Source organism: Hermetia illucens, chromosome 1 (assembly GCF_905115235.1).
Source record: "Hermetia illucens chromosome 1, iHerIll2.2.curated.20191125, whole genome shotgun sequence".
In the NCBI taxonomy this organism is placed as follows: domain Eukaryota; kingdom Metazoa; phylum Arthropoda; class Insecta; order Diptera; family Stratiomyidae; genus Hermetia; species Hermetia illucens.
Genome location: NC_051849.1, coordinates 164,802,411 through 164,817,406, shown reverse-complemented (window position 1 = coordinate 164,817,406; position 14,996 = coordinate 164,802,411). Strand labels below are relative to the sequence as shown.

At 40.8% G+C, this 14,996-nt stretch overlaps 1 protein-coding gene across 1 annotated transcript in view; it reads right to left on the bottom strand.

Annotated features, from left to right (window-relative positions):
- Positions 1-1,574: 1,574 nt before the first annotated feature.
- Positions 1,575-14,996, bottom strand: part of LOC119646777 — a 322,623-nt gene continuing 309,201 nt past the window's right edge. Inside the window, exons 4-6 of the mRNA XM_038047360.1 lie at positions 11,601-11,737; positions 10,543-10,719; positions 1,575-2,429 (exon numbers count right to left, since the gene is read on the bottom strand). Of these exons, the coding sequence (XP_037903288.1) occupies positions 2,311-2,429; positions 10,543-10,719; positions 11,601-11,737 (433 nt within the window). The 3' untranslated portion in view covers positions 1,575-2,310. The remainder of the gene's footprint in view (positions 2,430-10,542; positions 10,720-11,600; positions 11,738-14,996) is intronic.

The window sequence follows — 14,996 nt, the reverse complement described above, 5'->3', positions numbered from 1 at the left end:
AATCAACTGTTGGACAGAAGCGTGAGGCCGGAGAACTTAGTTGCGGAGATGCTGAGGTCCGAGGAGAACTCGCTTACGGTTCGCTTCGAAATCCTGTAATAACAGGAGGAGTAGCTGAAGGAGCAAAAGGACGAGCGCCTAAGGGCAAACCTACCACGCGAAGTAATACCGAAATGATGGTCCCGCGGGGCTGGAGAGACCGGAGGCGGTTTTTAGTGGGTGCGAATCTCTCACGCGCCCGCTGTATCCCCGCATTTGTGCGGCGGACCTGGTGCGGACGCGGCTTTCTACGATTTCCCACCTCACGAACAAAAAACAATATATGAAAATACGTTGAAATACACCCACAACATTATGTTGGTGAAAAACTGTGCGTTATCAAACCAATATGAACTCGGATAGTAGATACAATTGGAAACATTCGCGTCGAAACCCAGATACGGATGACACGAATGCTTATATCTCTAATGAATCTACTGAAACTGTAATGCTAAAACTAGAAAAATTTGACGTATGTGTAAATATTTCGATTTTAATTAAAACCAGGAGAATTAATAAGAACGGTATATTAATTAATTCCCTATATCCTTTAATAAATGGAGAGCCCCTTTTCAGCGTAAGATATAAATGGCTAATCTCCAAACTACCAAACATTTTTGGCAATTTTAACTTTTATCAATCTTGCTTTTAAAAAGTTGGCGGTGGTCCACAATAAAATCTTTAAACTCTAAATTATGTGCTGTTGTTGAATTATCCTGATGCTGATAAGGAAAATAAAGTTGTAAAGTCTTTTTGGATAGCTCTGACCACATATTTGAAAGTTTCGCTACTTATCCTGTCGTTCAGTTTGTTTTGAGAAACAATGGGTTACCCTTAAATTTGACTGGACTGGAGGTTTTGATGTCTGAGGATCATTACTAGTGACCATTACTTATTCTAAGTGCTAAATTTCAACGTTGAAAAGCTTAATAATTCTAGAGTTCATTCAAAAGAAAAGCGGCGATTACAATCCGATTTGGTGTTTCAATTTTTATCCTTAATATTATCTCATGTTTTCAATACATAAAACGAAATTTGTAATGCAATTAAATATCAAATGTTTAGATGGTTTATGATAAAGGGAGCCTTAATATGATATTTTTTAATCAGATAAAAACAATGCATATATTGACGATTTAAATTGCGTTCGCGTTCACTTACAAACGTAATTATTTTCTATGGCTTTTGATCCATAATAATTACACGAAGAGTACCATTGAAGGGTTTACTCATAATGAAAAACAAAATTGGATTTAATGGAAATTGCATTTCATGCATTCAATAGAAGAGGTTTTAGAATGAATGGGAGGTAATTAGTTCTCCCAGAAGAATGAACTAACAGGCGATTCGTTGGATATGTACGATGGGATAAGTGAGGCAGTTTGGCCTTTTATTTTTATTCAATTCCAATTAATCCAAATTAATCTCCGTTCTAAGAAATGTGAGTCAGTTTGGTATTCATCGTAAACGGGTATCAATGAAATTTTTCATCTTGAAAATATTTGAATTTTCCTAAGTGAAGCCACATATAAATATCAACTGCAGGTTTTATATATTATTTATCTTTTCACTTAGCAACAAATGTACTTAATATTTATAATCTATATCAACGGATTAATAAAAACTAACAAACATTATCACAGTGTCTTTCTGAAAAGACATTTGGCAAGAAAACGTTTTATATTTGTTTATTAGTAAAAATATGAATATATGTTTCTGTGTTGTTTCATTTTTGACTAGAACCTAGGCAAGTTTCACTTTATTACAGTAGCTGGCATACAAATATCAAATAAATTATTATTAATACCATTTTGTGTTTGTAGTTTCATAATCTGTGGGTGATATTTAGGAAAGAGTTTGTGACGTAAGTGGTACTTTGATTGCTGCATTTAGTTTTAAAAAAGATGACCGGCTTTTATTGACACTATTGCCGTTTAGTATTTCTTTTACTTTAAAAGTTACACAATGTTTCATCTTAAGTATTTGTTCTTTAAAATAAAAGTACTTACTTCATTTCTGTTTGTTAATACAAATATTGCTTTTGCTTGTTTTCTTTTTATTATGCTTTCTCTGTATTTTCACAGAGTATTGTAGATATTATCGTTTGTCATTCATCACTTTTCGAAACATTCTGCGTTACATCCATTGATGGAATTGGTGGTTGTGTCGATGATTGATGGATTTCTTGGATTTCTTTTAGTAACTTAGCGTCATTTTACTTAAGTAAATATGTTGAAACAGGAGACGCTGTTAGTTACTACTCGTTTCGTTTCAAAGATAGTTCGGGCGTGATACGCAACATAAAAGGCCCATATTTTTGTAGATGGAATTGCGTCGACGTTTGGCAGGCCATGGTCCATTGGCATCATCTGTTAAGGCAGCATTTCGTTCTATAATTAAAATGGAGATTATATTATTATTTTGTTTTGAAATAAAATTCTAAAAGGTTATTTCATAGATATATATTGTAACGCAAATCACTTTGGGAAAATTATATGTGACATCAATGTCAATCGTAGTAATGACAATAAGTCAGGACACCAAAATTATAGGACAGTGGGGCGAATATTTAGTTAGGACAATTGTCAATACACGACTCTAATGCCAGTAGGGAGATGTTCTAAAAGGCGCAGAGTAATTTTCTAGTAAAGTGTTTGCTTGCCTTTCCGGAATGTTCAGTGGGTAATAAAAGGATCGGAGGTCCTTCCACGGTTGTGAATTGCATCAGTTGAAGTAATTGTTTTATAATTAATCATGAAGTATTGTTGTATAATTTAGTATAAAATAAACGCTTCTATTAAAGTTATAGAACATAGGTTTTTTCTTCATGTCCAGATAGCTGAGCGGTTAGAGCACAAGGCTGTCGTACGGAAAGTGGCGGTTCGAATCTCACTGGTGGCAGTGGGATTTGTATCATGATTTGACGTCGTATATCAGTCGACTCAGCTGTGAATGAGTACCTGAGTCAAATCAGGGTAATAATCTCGGGCGAGCGCAATGCTGACCACATTGCCTCTTACAGTGTACTGTAGTGTACTGTTATGGTCTTGAATAAAGTGCTCTAACACAATTCAAGGCCCTGACCCAATATGGATTGTTGCGCCAACGATTATTACTATTAATATAGGCTTTTGTTTAGTGCTACGCAATCTAGAGATACCGAGTATAGGTAAAGCAGTAACGTAACAATATGTAAAAAATAATATCTATTGTCAATGATAGATTGAGCTGTTATTTATATAGGATGTGTTACCAGTACCATGCTTTAACTTCCCTTCGGATATCACCTTGTCGTGGTCGGGGGCTTGTAGTAGTTCACTACTACCGTAAGTGTGTCCAAAAACACGAATATGGTATTATGGCTCGAATCTACCCCTAAGCGGAACAGGAAGGTTTGGCAGAAGGGACATTCAGGCACTAAGCCAGCCACTTAACAGAAAGAGCGGAAGAAAGAGGAGTTGGTAACATGGACGGTATTGTTTTAGCCAAGCCAAGTCGAGCAGCCCGAACATCGCGAACCTGAGTGGTCTCCGAGCCCGCGGCAAAGGAAGCCTTTTCGGAAGAAGGCACTTCGGAGGAGGTGTGGTAAAGTCCAGAAAAATCGAACGCCAGGATGCGGAATGTTTGGCGGAAGATGGGGACAAACTGGTAACCCCGGTTAGACCTACACTGGACACACCAGACTCCTCAACAAAGCAAGTCCCTTATAGAAATACGGACACGAAGGCGGGAAGGAAAAAATGTCAGCGGGACAACTTACCATCTCCGGGAATTACTGTGGAAAAAATGGTGGAGCCTGGAATGAAGTTGTTACCAACTGCTTTGCCGTAATGCTTTCAGCTGACGTTTCTTGTATCGTTAACTGCTCCGAAGAAAACTTTCGAGAGAATGCCCCTTGGTGAATCAACAATGAGTAATATGCTTAATTTGGTGAAACACCAACTCAAGCTTAGCTCAGTCCATCGTTTCTAGCAGTCTCACTAGGGAAAAATAAAAAGGCTTGAAGTAATCGATTCTCTTAAATATGGTTTTTGTGCCTACATAAGATACACGTGAAAATCAAATTCGTACAATGCACGTAGACTTTAACCTGCATAGATTGCAAATTGCAAGTACTTAAAATGGTGTGCTCTCAGATTCCCATGCAGGTATCGCCGGTCATTGATTTCTGTGCATCTTATGTTTGCTAGGGTGGCTGGGGTATGTTGATTGCCATGTGTGTATAAACATTAAAGACATGAAGATCAACAGGAACCAAGATTTAACAATCAAAGTTTTCGGGATGAGCTTCTTCATTTGGAGTGCATTGACGAGGCTGCCTTAAAGTGGTTCCAGCAGATAATCGCGGCTTTGAGTTATGGCGGCCGGCTCAAGTTCACTACTGTGAAAAAAGAGCTGCGCAGCATATCGGATGTTGGATACCTGGCCTTCGAAGGAAGGCAAGGGACATCATCCGCATATTGGGTGAACAGAACCCGGCCATAGTCTTCTGACACTGGAGGGTCAAGTTCATGAATGCCAAGGAAGACCACTCTACAAACGTGCAGGGTTCCAGGCTAGTATTTGAACTGGACGAAAAGGGTCTGAGGAAACTATAGAGTATCATCTCCATTTTGAAAGCGAAGAACAATGATGGTCTTCGACTCACACAATATGCGTGTGGACAATAGTGCATACAGAGGCGGAACTCCCATATGAGGGCTCGCACTGGCAAAAGGACTACAGAGTAAATCCTACCTGTAACTCCTATTCCATTTACGGAACAAGAGGAAAAAAGAAAAGCGAGAGACATGAACGGAACTGACTTAATGCTAGTTTCTGTTATCGAGAAATAGGTAGCTTTGCGAGTGGCGTCTGTTTATCGCACTGTCTCCGAACAGGCGTGATGGTGATCACAGGAGTGATTTCCGTTACCCTCTTGCTAAGTAGCCCAAAGCTATCTACTGCCATAAGAGCGAGAACTTAAGAGAGGTGGTTACTCGTGAAGAACGTCAACGCACCCTTACCGAGTGGCAGCTCTCTTGCCAAAATGAGCCAACAGGCAGATGGACTGCGCGGCTCATCGAAAATTTAGACCAGTGGTTGAACCGAACGCACGGTGAAACTGATTACTTCCTTATTCAAATTCTAAGTGGGCATGGAGGTTTTCAGTCTTACCTGCACAGAATTGGGAAGGCGCGATCTCCTGATTGTGTGTTCTGCAATGGAGTGACGGACGAAGCTGAACATACCTTTTTCTTTTGCGAGAGGTGGAGCGGCATTCGTCAGCAGCTTTATGCGGACACAGGGGAGCTCTCTAGAGACAACATTGTTAGAAAGATGCTGAAGAGCGCTGGCAGCTGGAATCGTGTTGCGCATTGTGTTCACGCTCTTTTTATTGTGAAGAAAATTGAACTCGACCGGCGGAGGGATTGGATGATAAAGGGTTCCCTGAGGTAACAACTCCCTTCCTCCCCTCCCCTCCCGTTGGTGAAAGGGATTCCCTGGCTTGAAGGCCCCCACCGGGAGAGCTGGGGGGCTAGCCCAAACTAATGTGTCAAACGGTTTCATGCTAGTTCTCTGATGACAGGGAGGTTTTTAGTTGTTAGTTCGACAGCGCACTGTTGCGGGAGTCCAACACTCTGTTGGTAAACGCATTCACCTACCTTACTCCCAAAAAAAGCGGTGCAAATAATATGCTGACGCCATTATTAACCAGAATAATTGACACTCGGGTGAAATATGAAAGCCACATTTATTCTCCCCAGCCATTTTTACGGTTTTGCGTAAAAAACACTTGTGTGTTTTTGAAGCTTGGCCTCAAAAGATGTCCCATTCCGATATCTGCCCAAATAAACTTAATAATAGTCTATTACCAATTTTGACTAAAACCCCATATTAACAATAACCCCTTGAGGACCAGGAATGGCCTTGAAGAGGCTTATTGTTAATGTAGACTCGTCTATTCTTTGTTTTCAAAGCGAAAAGTTTTTATTAGCGTCATTGCTTATATTATATGCAGGAAACGCCTAAAGTGGAAGCATTGCATTGATGGTCGTTGACTTTGTTCGGTTGTGAAAAAATCTTCAACACATACAACATAAATTCGGTCTATGAGATATTTCCAACCCAGCTAAGTTTTGAATTCTATATTAAAGGGGTCCTGTGTGTCGAATTCGCGGATTCGAATTTTTTTTTGGCATCAATTGTATCTATTATATATATAATGTAGAATATATGGGTAAAGTCATTTTTTGATATTCGGAGTCGTTCGGAAATTATAGTGTTAGACACGCGATAAATCACATGCCAGATTTATATCGATTGTGGCAATAAAGTGCGTATTTATCGGTCCGAATGACGTTCGAATGACTTCGCTAAAAGGACCAAAATTGAAGCCAAGGCTTTACATGTGTTTCTTCAAGAAACCTAAGTTTTATGGACTAGGTATAGCATATTAACGGTCAGTTTAGGTTTTATGGCTAAAAATCGCATTCTAATTTTATATGTGTTTTTCTCGAAACTCATCATCATCAACGGCGCAACAACCGGTATCCGGTCTAGGCCTGCCTTAATAAGGAACTCCACACACCTCGGTTTTGCGCCGAGGTACACCAATTCGATATTCCTAAAAGCTGTCTGGCGGCTTGGCCTACCTCATCGGTCCATCTTAGGCAGGGTGTGCCTCGTCTTCTTTTTCTATCATAGATATTGCCCCAATAGACTTTCCGGGTGGGATCATCCTCATCCATACGGATTAAGTGACCCGCCCACCGTAACCTATTGAGCCGGATTTTATCCACAACCTGACGGTCATGGTATCGCTTATAGATTTCGTCGTTATGTAGGCTACGGAATCGTCCGTCCACATGCAGGGGGCCAAAAATTCTTCTGAGGATTCTTCTCTCGAGCGCGGCTAAGAGTTCGCAATTCTTCTTTCTAAGAACCCAAGTCTCCGAGGAATATATGAGGACTGGCAAGATCATTTTCTTGTACAGTAAGAGCTTTGACCCTATGGTGAGACGTTTCGAGCGGAACAGTTTTTGTAAGCTGAAATAGGCTCTGTTGGCTGACAACAATCGTGCGAGGATTTCCTCATCGTAGCTGTTATTAGTTGTGATTTTCGACCCTAGATATGAGAAATTATCAACGGTCTCAAAGTAGTATTCTTCTATCCTTATTCTTCCTGTTTGACCAGTGCGGTTTGATGTTGTTGCTTGGTTGGTTTTCGATGCTGACGTTGCCACCATATACTTTGCCTTGCCTTCATTAATGTGGAGCCCAAGATTTCGAGCCAATCGCCGCCTGCCCGATCTGGATGAAGGCAGTTTGTACGTCTCGGGTGGTTCTTCCCATGATGTCGATATCGTCAGCATAGGCCAGTAGTTGGGTAGAATTGACGAGGATATGGCCCGTTTGTATTTACCTCAGCTCGGATCACTTTCTCGAGGGCCGGGTTAAAGAGGGCGCATGATGGGGCATCCCCTTGTCGTAGACCGTTGTTGATGTCGAATGGTCATGAGAGTGATCCTGCTGCTTTTATCTGGCCTCGTACATTGGTTAGGGTCAGCTTAGTCAGGCCTATCAATTTCTTCGGGATACTGAATTCTCTCATGGCCGTGTACAGTTTTACCCTGGCTATGCTATCATAGGGGGCTTTAAAATCGATGAAAAGATGGTGCAACTGTTGTCCATATTCCAACAGTTTTTCCATCGCTTGCCGCAGAGAGAAAATTTGATCTGTTGCTGGTTTGTCTCGAGTGAAGCCTCCTTGGTATGGGCCAATGATGTTCTGGGCATATGGGGCTATCCGGTCTAGCAAGATAGAGGAGAATATTATACAGATGGTACTTAGCAACCTGATATCTTTATAATTGGTGCACTGTGTGATATCTCCCTTTTTATGTATGAGACAGATAATGCCCCGTTGCCAGTCGTGAGGCATTGATTCGCTGTCCCATACCTTGAGCACAAGTTGATGAACCACTTGGTGTAACTGCTCGCCTCCATATTTGAATAATTCTGCTGTAATTCTATCGGCTCCTGGCGACTTAAGATTTGTAAGCCGATGAATTGCACGGACTGTTTCTGTTATACTTGGTGGTGGCAATATTTGTCCGTCGTCTTCAGTTGGCGGAACGTCCAACTCGCCGGTGTTCTGGTTGTTCAGTAGCTCATCAAAGTACTCAACCCATCGCTCCAATATATCCGTTCTGCCGGAAATCAGATCTCCCTCTTTGTCTCGGCAGGATGAACATCAAGGTGTGTAAGGCTTCATCCTGCTGACTTGCTGGTAAAATTCCCGCGCCTGGTGCGGTTGCTCTGTGTACTTTTCGAGTTCACAGACTTATTGGTTCTCCCAGGCTTCCTTTTTCGGTCTGTGAAGTCGCTTCTCCGCTCGACGGAGTTCGTGATAAGTGTCTGTGCGAGCCCGCGTTCTTTGAGAATGCAACATTACTCAGTATGCAGCATTCTTCCGTTCGGTTGCTAGCTTACATTCATCGTTAAACCAGCAATTCCGACTTTTTTGCGGCTGGGGCCAAGTATCTTTGTGGCCGTATCAATGATAATGTTCTTCAGGTGGTTGTGAAGATTATTGGTTGATGCTTCATCTCCAGGGTCTCTGTTGACTGCGGTTATTGCAGCATCCATTTCCATCTTTTAGGTATCGCGGAGGGCTGTGTTGCGGATGGCATCAGTGTTCACTCTCACCTGATTGTCATAGGGGATTGTAGGTGGTGTCGTAATTCGATCGCGGAGCATATTGCCAACGAGATAGTGATCCGAGTCTATATTGGCTTCCCTATATGTTCTGACATTCATCAAGGCTGAGCGGTGATGGCGTTCAATCAGCACGTGGTCAATTTTGTTGAAAGTGGTCCCGTCTGGAGAGGCCCACGTATATTTGTGGACCGCTTTCCGCGCAAACCAGGTACTTCTAACAACCATTTCGTGTGATACTACTAACTGGATAATGCGCAATCCGTTATCATTGGTATCCCTATGTAAGCTATGGGAGCCAACGTATCGCCTGAATACGGGCTCCTTCCCTGCTTGACTGTGAAAATCTCCAAGTATGATTTTGACATCATACTTGGGACAGGCTTCGAGGGTCCGCTCAACTGCCTCGTAGAAGCTATCCTTCTCCGGCTCTGCAGTCTTCTCTGTAGGGGAGTGAACGTTTATGAGTCTTATATTTCTAAACTTGCCTCGCAAACCCAGAGTGCATAGCTTTTCGCTTATAGCTTAAAGCCGATAACAGCAGGTTTTTTTGCGTGACTAAGAAACCTACTCCGAGCACATGGTTTACTGGATGGCCTCGAAACTGCATGTTGAAAATCGGGCGCCACCATAGCCCAGAATCAATCCAACGAAATTCTTTGAAATGTTCACCACTTTTTGACAACGTATTTCTACGGTCCGGAAACTAGGATAATTGCGATTCAATCAGTAGTTTTTTTTTTATTCATTAAAAACGCTTTAAAAAAACACCAAAATTCACAAGAAGAAGTTTAACACGGCACGAAAAATTTAGCTTTTAATATTTTTTAATAATCCTAGTTTGCGGACTGTAGTTAAGTCTGCACATTAGAATGCTGTTTACTTTTTTTTCTTTAAGATGATCACAGCGCCCTCTGGCGTGGCAGCAGAAAAACACCTTTTTCGGAGATGGGTGTATAAATTGCACTGTATTTCAATAACGAATTATTCGATCGGGCTGGCAAAATTACTATGCGCGCTCAAGATATTATTAATTCTATGGTGAAAAATTTCTAAAAAATCCAAAAAAGGACCTTAATGTGAGGTGGCTAAGGTTATTGATGGATGAGTCCAAGAACATGAAACCGAGTTAACAGAGGATAGATTACCTACTCACTTGTTTAATGGATGCATATTCATTTCAGCATTGGGCAGGGTAGATTTCTTATAGCTATAATAACGAACTTCATTTTCGGGCCAAAAGTCGAGAGTGATGAATTAGATGAATTTAAGGCTATTGAGCCCGTCTGGGAATATATAATCCGGATCTTTCCGAATAGGAGAGAAGACATTTTAGAGTAAGGATTTCTTTCGGTTAAGGTTTCATGGTGGCTTCAACTGCAGTTTAAATAACGTCATCAAGCGAATTAATATTCATTCTATATATTTCTATTCACCTATCCTGTATCTGTTTTCGACTTGTTTGTCTTTAATATTAATAGCAATTTAATCAATATATGTATATGCATACGATGTGAGCAATGTAATGAAACGTTTACTCTACTAACAATCATAAAAAACTTCATCTTGCCTCCTACATATGCAATATTTACATCACGATGTTAAGCTACATCAACTCGTTCGCTCGAATACAAAACTGTGTTTGCTCCAGAAGCTGAGCCTTCCTCAAAACCTACCTACCCTGCACCGTATATTAAATATGTACTTCAACGGCGAAATTCGATATATTAAAACCTAACGATGTAATCATACCTACAAAAGTTACATATAAACCTATATCAAGGTTTTTATTCCTATACTTACCCAGATATGTTTCATGCTGTGGCATGTACTCCTGCATTTCCGCCAGGATCCTTGCAATTTCTTGTGAATCTTTCGTTATACTACACAGCTCCTCTTGATTGAAGTCAGGAGTAATTTGTTTACATAAAAGGATTTGACTAATAACGTTTCCTAGGTTAGATGGGCCCGCTCTATTGTCTGAAATATAATATAAACCTAGTTGAAAACAATGACTGGAAATTGAGAGGAGAGAAAGGAGCAAGAATAGGGGGAAGTAGCCAGGCAACTTCTGCATTTTCTGCTCAATGAGGACGTAGGAAGCTGAATACACATCTCCAACTAAGATTATACATATAGTACATCTACGAAGGGCTTAACAAATATAATGCAGTATCGACATCGTTCCTTCATGAGCGTTAATTTCTAGTAATATTTTATACGGAATGCATTGAAACATCGGTTGTACTTACTCTCATTGATCAATTGAGCTCCGTGCCTCCAACTTCATTAAGTGGAAACATTGGGTGATTCGGGGCAACTTTGCGAACTAAAAATCGATAGTCTTGTGCCTAAGGCAGTTCACTAAAAGTTTAGAACTGAGTTATTGGATCATTGAAACTGTTGGACCATTGTTGGTTGGTAATGGATATGCAGATCGCTCTGCATGCGATGCAATTTCAATAATCCTGAAGTTTCAATGATATCTTTATGAGAGGTAATGTAAGGAACCTACACTAGATATACTAAGATATCTGAAAATTTTACTTGAAGAATGGTGCGGATATATATTCTTGCAAATCTGAATCCCTAAGCAGTAATGAATGACTAGTGCCAGTTTTGGAAGTTCAGGGTGCATCCGCCAGTTTTTAATCAATCTCTATCTCTTAATGGCACGTCAATGTCAAAAAGGGTTGCATTTATCTTTTGTCAGTCGTCAATTTGAAAATTGTCCTCATGTTTTGACCATCAATATTTCCATAAAATTAATGTTCCACGAAAATCGTTTTAGTATCAAAAACGTAACTCATACATGCACGAAATAGAACAAATTCTTATAGAAAGGATAAAACTGCTCTTACCATAATATCCGGACATGTCCATCGGCACCACTTGTATAAGGCGATAACTTTTAATGAGTTCCCTTAAAAATAATTGTGCCAAGTAGAAAAGTAAAACGAGATGAGGATTATCTGTGAGTATTCCATCCGCCACCGCACTGCAAATAGAAGACAGAAATAACATGGAATCAGTTAAGGACTGTGAAAATGAAATGGAAAAAAAAATATTTAAAATGGTTGGAATTAATTTTTACTTTTTCATGTGAGAAAGAAAGAAATGAGTTCCACTTCGGATTTTCTCTGAAATGCAGTATTTTCGTTGAAGTGAAGAAATTATCTTTTGGGAAGATTCATTTTTAGTTCTGAAATATGACCAAGGATTCGTTTAAAATGTTAATAACTCTGAATTCTGTTCAGCTCCTTTAATGGATGAATTATATATTTGGATAGTAGAGAATATCTCTCACTAGATTTTAAATAAATTGGTCTTTTGCAGTGCGAGAATTAGATAGATTAGAGAATTAAATAGTGATAGATGCCCTATGGGGTTGGTAGTACAATTTAACTTTACAAACTTTAACTATAGCTATATTTTGGATTCGGATATATCTTTCACCCTAATCAATTTCGTTATTAACCGTTTGGCAGCTGGTGTGATAGCTTGAAATGAAGATTTTCATGACCGAATGTCGAGTATTGAAGGAATAGCTAAGAAGTTGTAGGTCATCAAATATCATTGTTGAAACTAGAGCCTATCTACTTATACTGTCTTTTGACATTTACCGTACGACATGTCAGTTGTCATTTAGTATTCAATAACTCCACGTGGGTTGTGGACGAGACCCGTATCCGAGAAGCTTGAAATTCGGTAATCAGGAGAGCTCTCAGAAAGTTCATAAATATGGGGAAGAAAAAAGTAGTTTCAATAACGAACAAAACGAAGGAGTGGAGTTTTGCCATGGGAAAATTCAGTTTTACCCTGTTTGGAGTGGAAACAATGGAGTTTCTAATGAGTCTAGGAAAAAGGACCATTTAGATTGTTTATTGTCGGGGAGAAGGCCAAACTATCTCAAACCCAGGGAAGTAACGAAATTTGGCTATCCAGTGCCGCCAGCACCTAACCGAAGTATCCTGGTTACATGACATTGAATACCCTCTGTGCAAATCGGGCTTGCGACGGTGGAGCGGGCTCTTGGGACATTTCTACCCCTGTTACATCCCATTTATATATCAGGTGTATAGTTTATTTGCATCAACGTGAATCTGAAAATCCTTTAATGTCGTGGGAAGCAAAAAGGCAATAAGCCGAAATGAAAGTTAAAATGAAACAAAAACCAGTCGGAAACCAGAAGCTCGCTGCTTCAGGTATGAAAGTTGTTGTTAATTTTTTTTGTAAGAATATTGGCTACAGCTAAATAAATACACATTTATGTATACATACGTTGAATATACCCGATATGCAATTCGATGTGGTACTGATACTTTATCTCTTGGGAAGTATTAATTTGATTCTAAGGGGGCATTTTTGTCCTACTATAACTCTGTTAATAATAGTAACTTTCCAATATGATGCTTCCCATTAAAATCTTTCTTATTGCATATTTACTTTATGAATCTAGGACGAAATTAAGGGAGTTCGCAGTAAATTTTTAAAATTTAATAATATACTATTATTGACTTTGTTTTGGCAGATATATTAGAGAGTATTTCGATGTCTAAGCCCCAGTTGGTGGTGGATATGATATTTTTTTCAGATTCTTCGGTTGGCTAGTTTCTGAGAACGGGTCCTTGCAGTAATTGGTCCTTTGCGGACCCCCGGTATCCTTGCCCGCATGCAACCAATGTCAAAACCAATATGTGATTTGCAAAATACTATTAGATGAAAAAAAATTGTACATCCATCTTATACGTGTATGGGGACACTCCCTTAAGCTCGACCTAAAAAAATGTAATTTACTGTTTAAAAATTAACAAGATAACTGCGCCTGCTGAGAGGGTCATAAATTGTTAGGCGACGTGGCGATGTGCCGTCGCCAGGGCCCCTCGCGGGCCTAGTTTTTTGTGGTAGGTGCGAATTTACATAACAGCCTACATCTGGTAGCTTTTTCGCCGAATCTACGATGGTACCAACAAATGCTTGGGTCCGTAGGTTGTCCTGACGACCTGCTACCCGATCGTCCTTTTCTGGCGGCAGACTGCGAGCGAGCTCGCGATCTGCCGCCCGAACGTTGAGCGTTCAGCGTTGCCCTCATCTCCGCCATGTTGACCACAAGAGCGGCCATCTCGCCCTTCAGCTTGCCTATTTCTTCTGAAGGCTGCTGAACGGCCGCTATCGTGGGACGCGCGTGCTCCTCATGCCCTTCATCAGTCGCAGCGGTCAGCGCCTCTAAAGAACCGGAGGCGCACGCGAAGACCGCCTGGGTGCTCTCTGGAAGTCGTCGCAGCCAGAGCGACTTCATCAAGTCATCGTCGATCTTGCTTTCATCCAATTGCCCCATTTCGCGAAGCAGTTGGCCGGGAGTTCGATCGCCCAACGTCAAACCTGCCAGCAAGTGATCCAGCTTAGCTGACTCACTTACCGACAGGCACTTGATTAGTTCCGTTTTTAGTGAATTTTAGGAGGCCGTTTTGACAATGTCTGCCACCAGGAAGATGGTCTCCTTATCCAGGCCTACAATGGCGTGGTTGAATTTAGTTGCCTCCGTTGTGATTCCGGACATCTAGAATTGCACCTCCAGATGGACGAACCACCGATCCGGGTTCCTTCGCCAAAAAGGGGGGACGCGCACAGCGAGGGCGGTCACTTGAGGGTCCAATGGACCTGCCGCGTCTTTGTTGTCCAGAGACATGACAACTAAGTAGAAACGATGCGGGATGAGTTGAAATTTATGTTTTTTGTTTTTTTTTTTAAATGATAATCAATTTTACAGTTTTCAAATCAGTTGGCAAGGCCTACTTCACACGACAACTATTACTCCGTATGAAGTAGTCCTACTCTACAGCACCGGTGGTGACATCTATCTGTCGCATTAACAACATTCGAAATAGATTTCGAATATACTTAGAATAGAAATAGATTTCGAATGTTGCTAACCCTGCTGCGCCACAACTGCATGTATGGGGGCTCTAACTTTTTAACCGTTTCTGCGTGTGACAGACAGATATACAGAGAAACAAACAGACGGACAATAATCGATTTGACACATGAGAGTACCGCATAGGCGAGGAGAATGGTGTGGTTCGTCGTACTATGCTCATAGAGACCACCACGCAATTTTCCTTCGAAGTGAAAATAATCATCGCAGAGCTGGTCCGTACAACCTTTTAAAGGGAATGCATTCGAAGAGATGCTGTTAGGAGGTTATGATTTTGATGCTAGCATGAATTGACGGCGAATCCTTACCAAAATCGCGGACT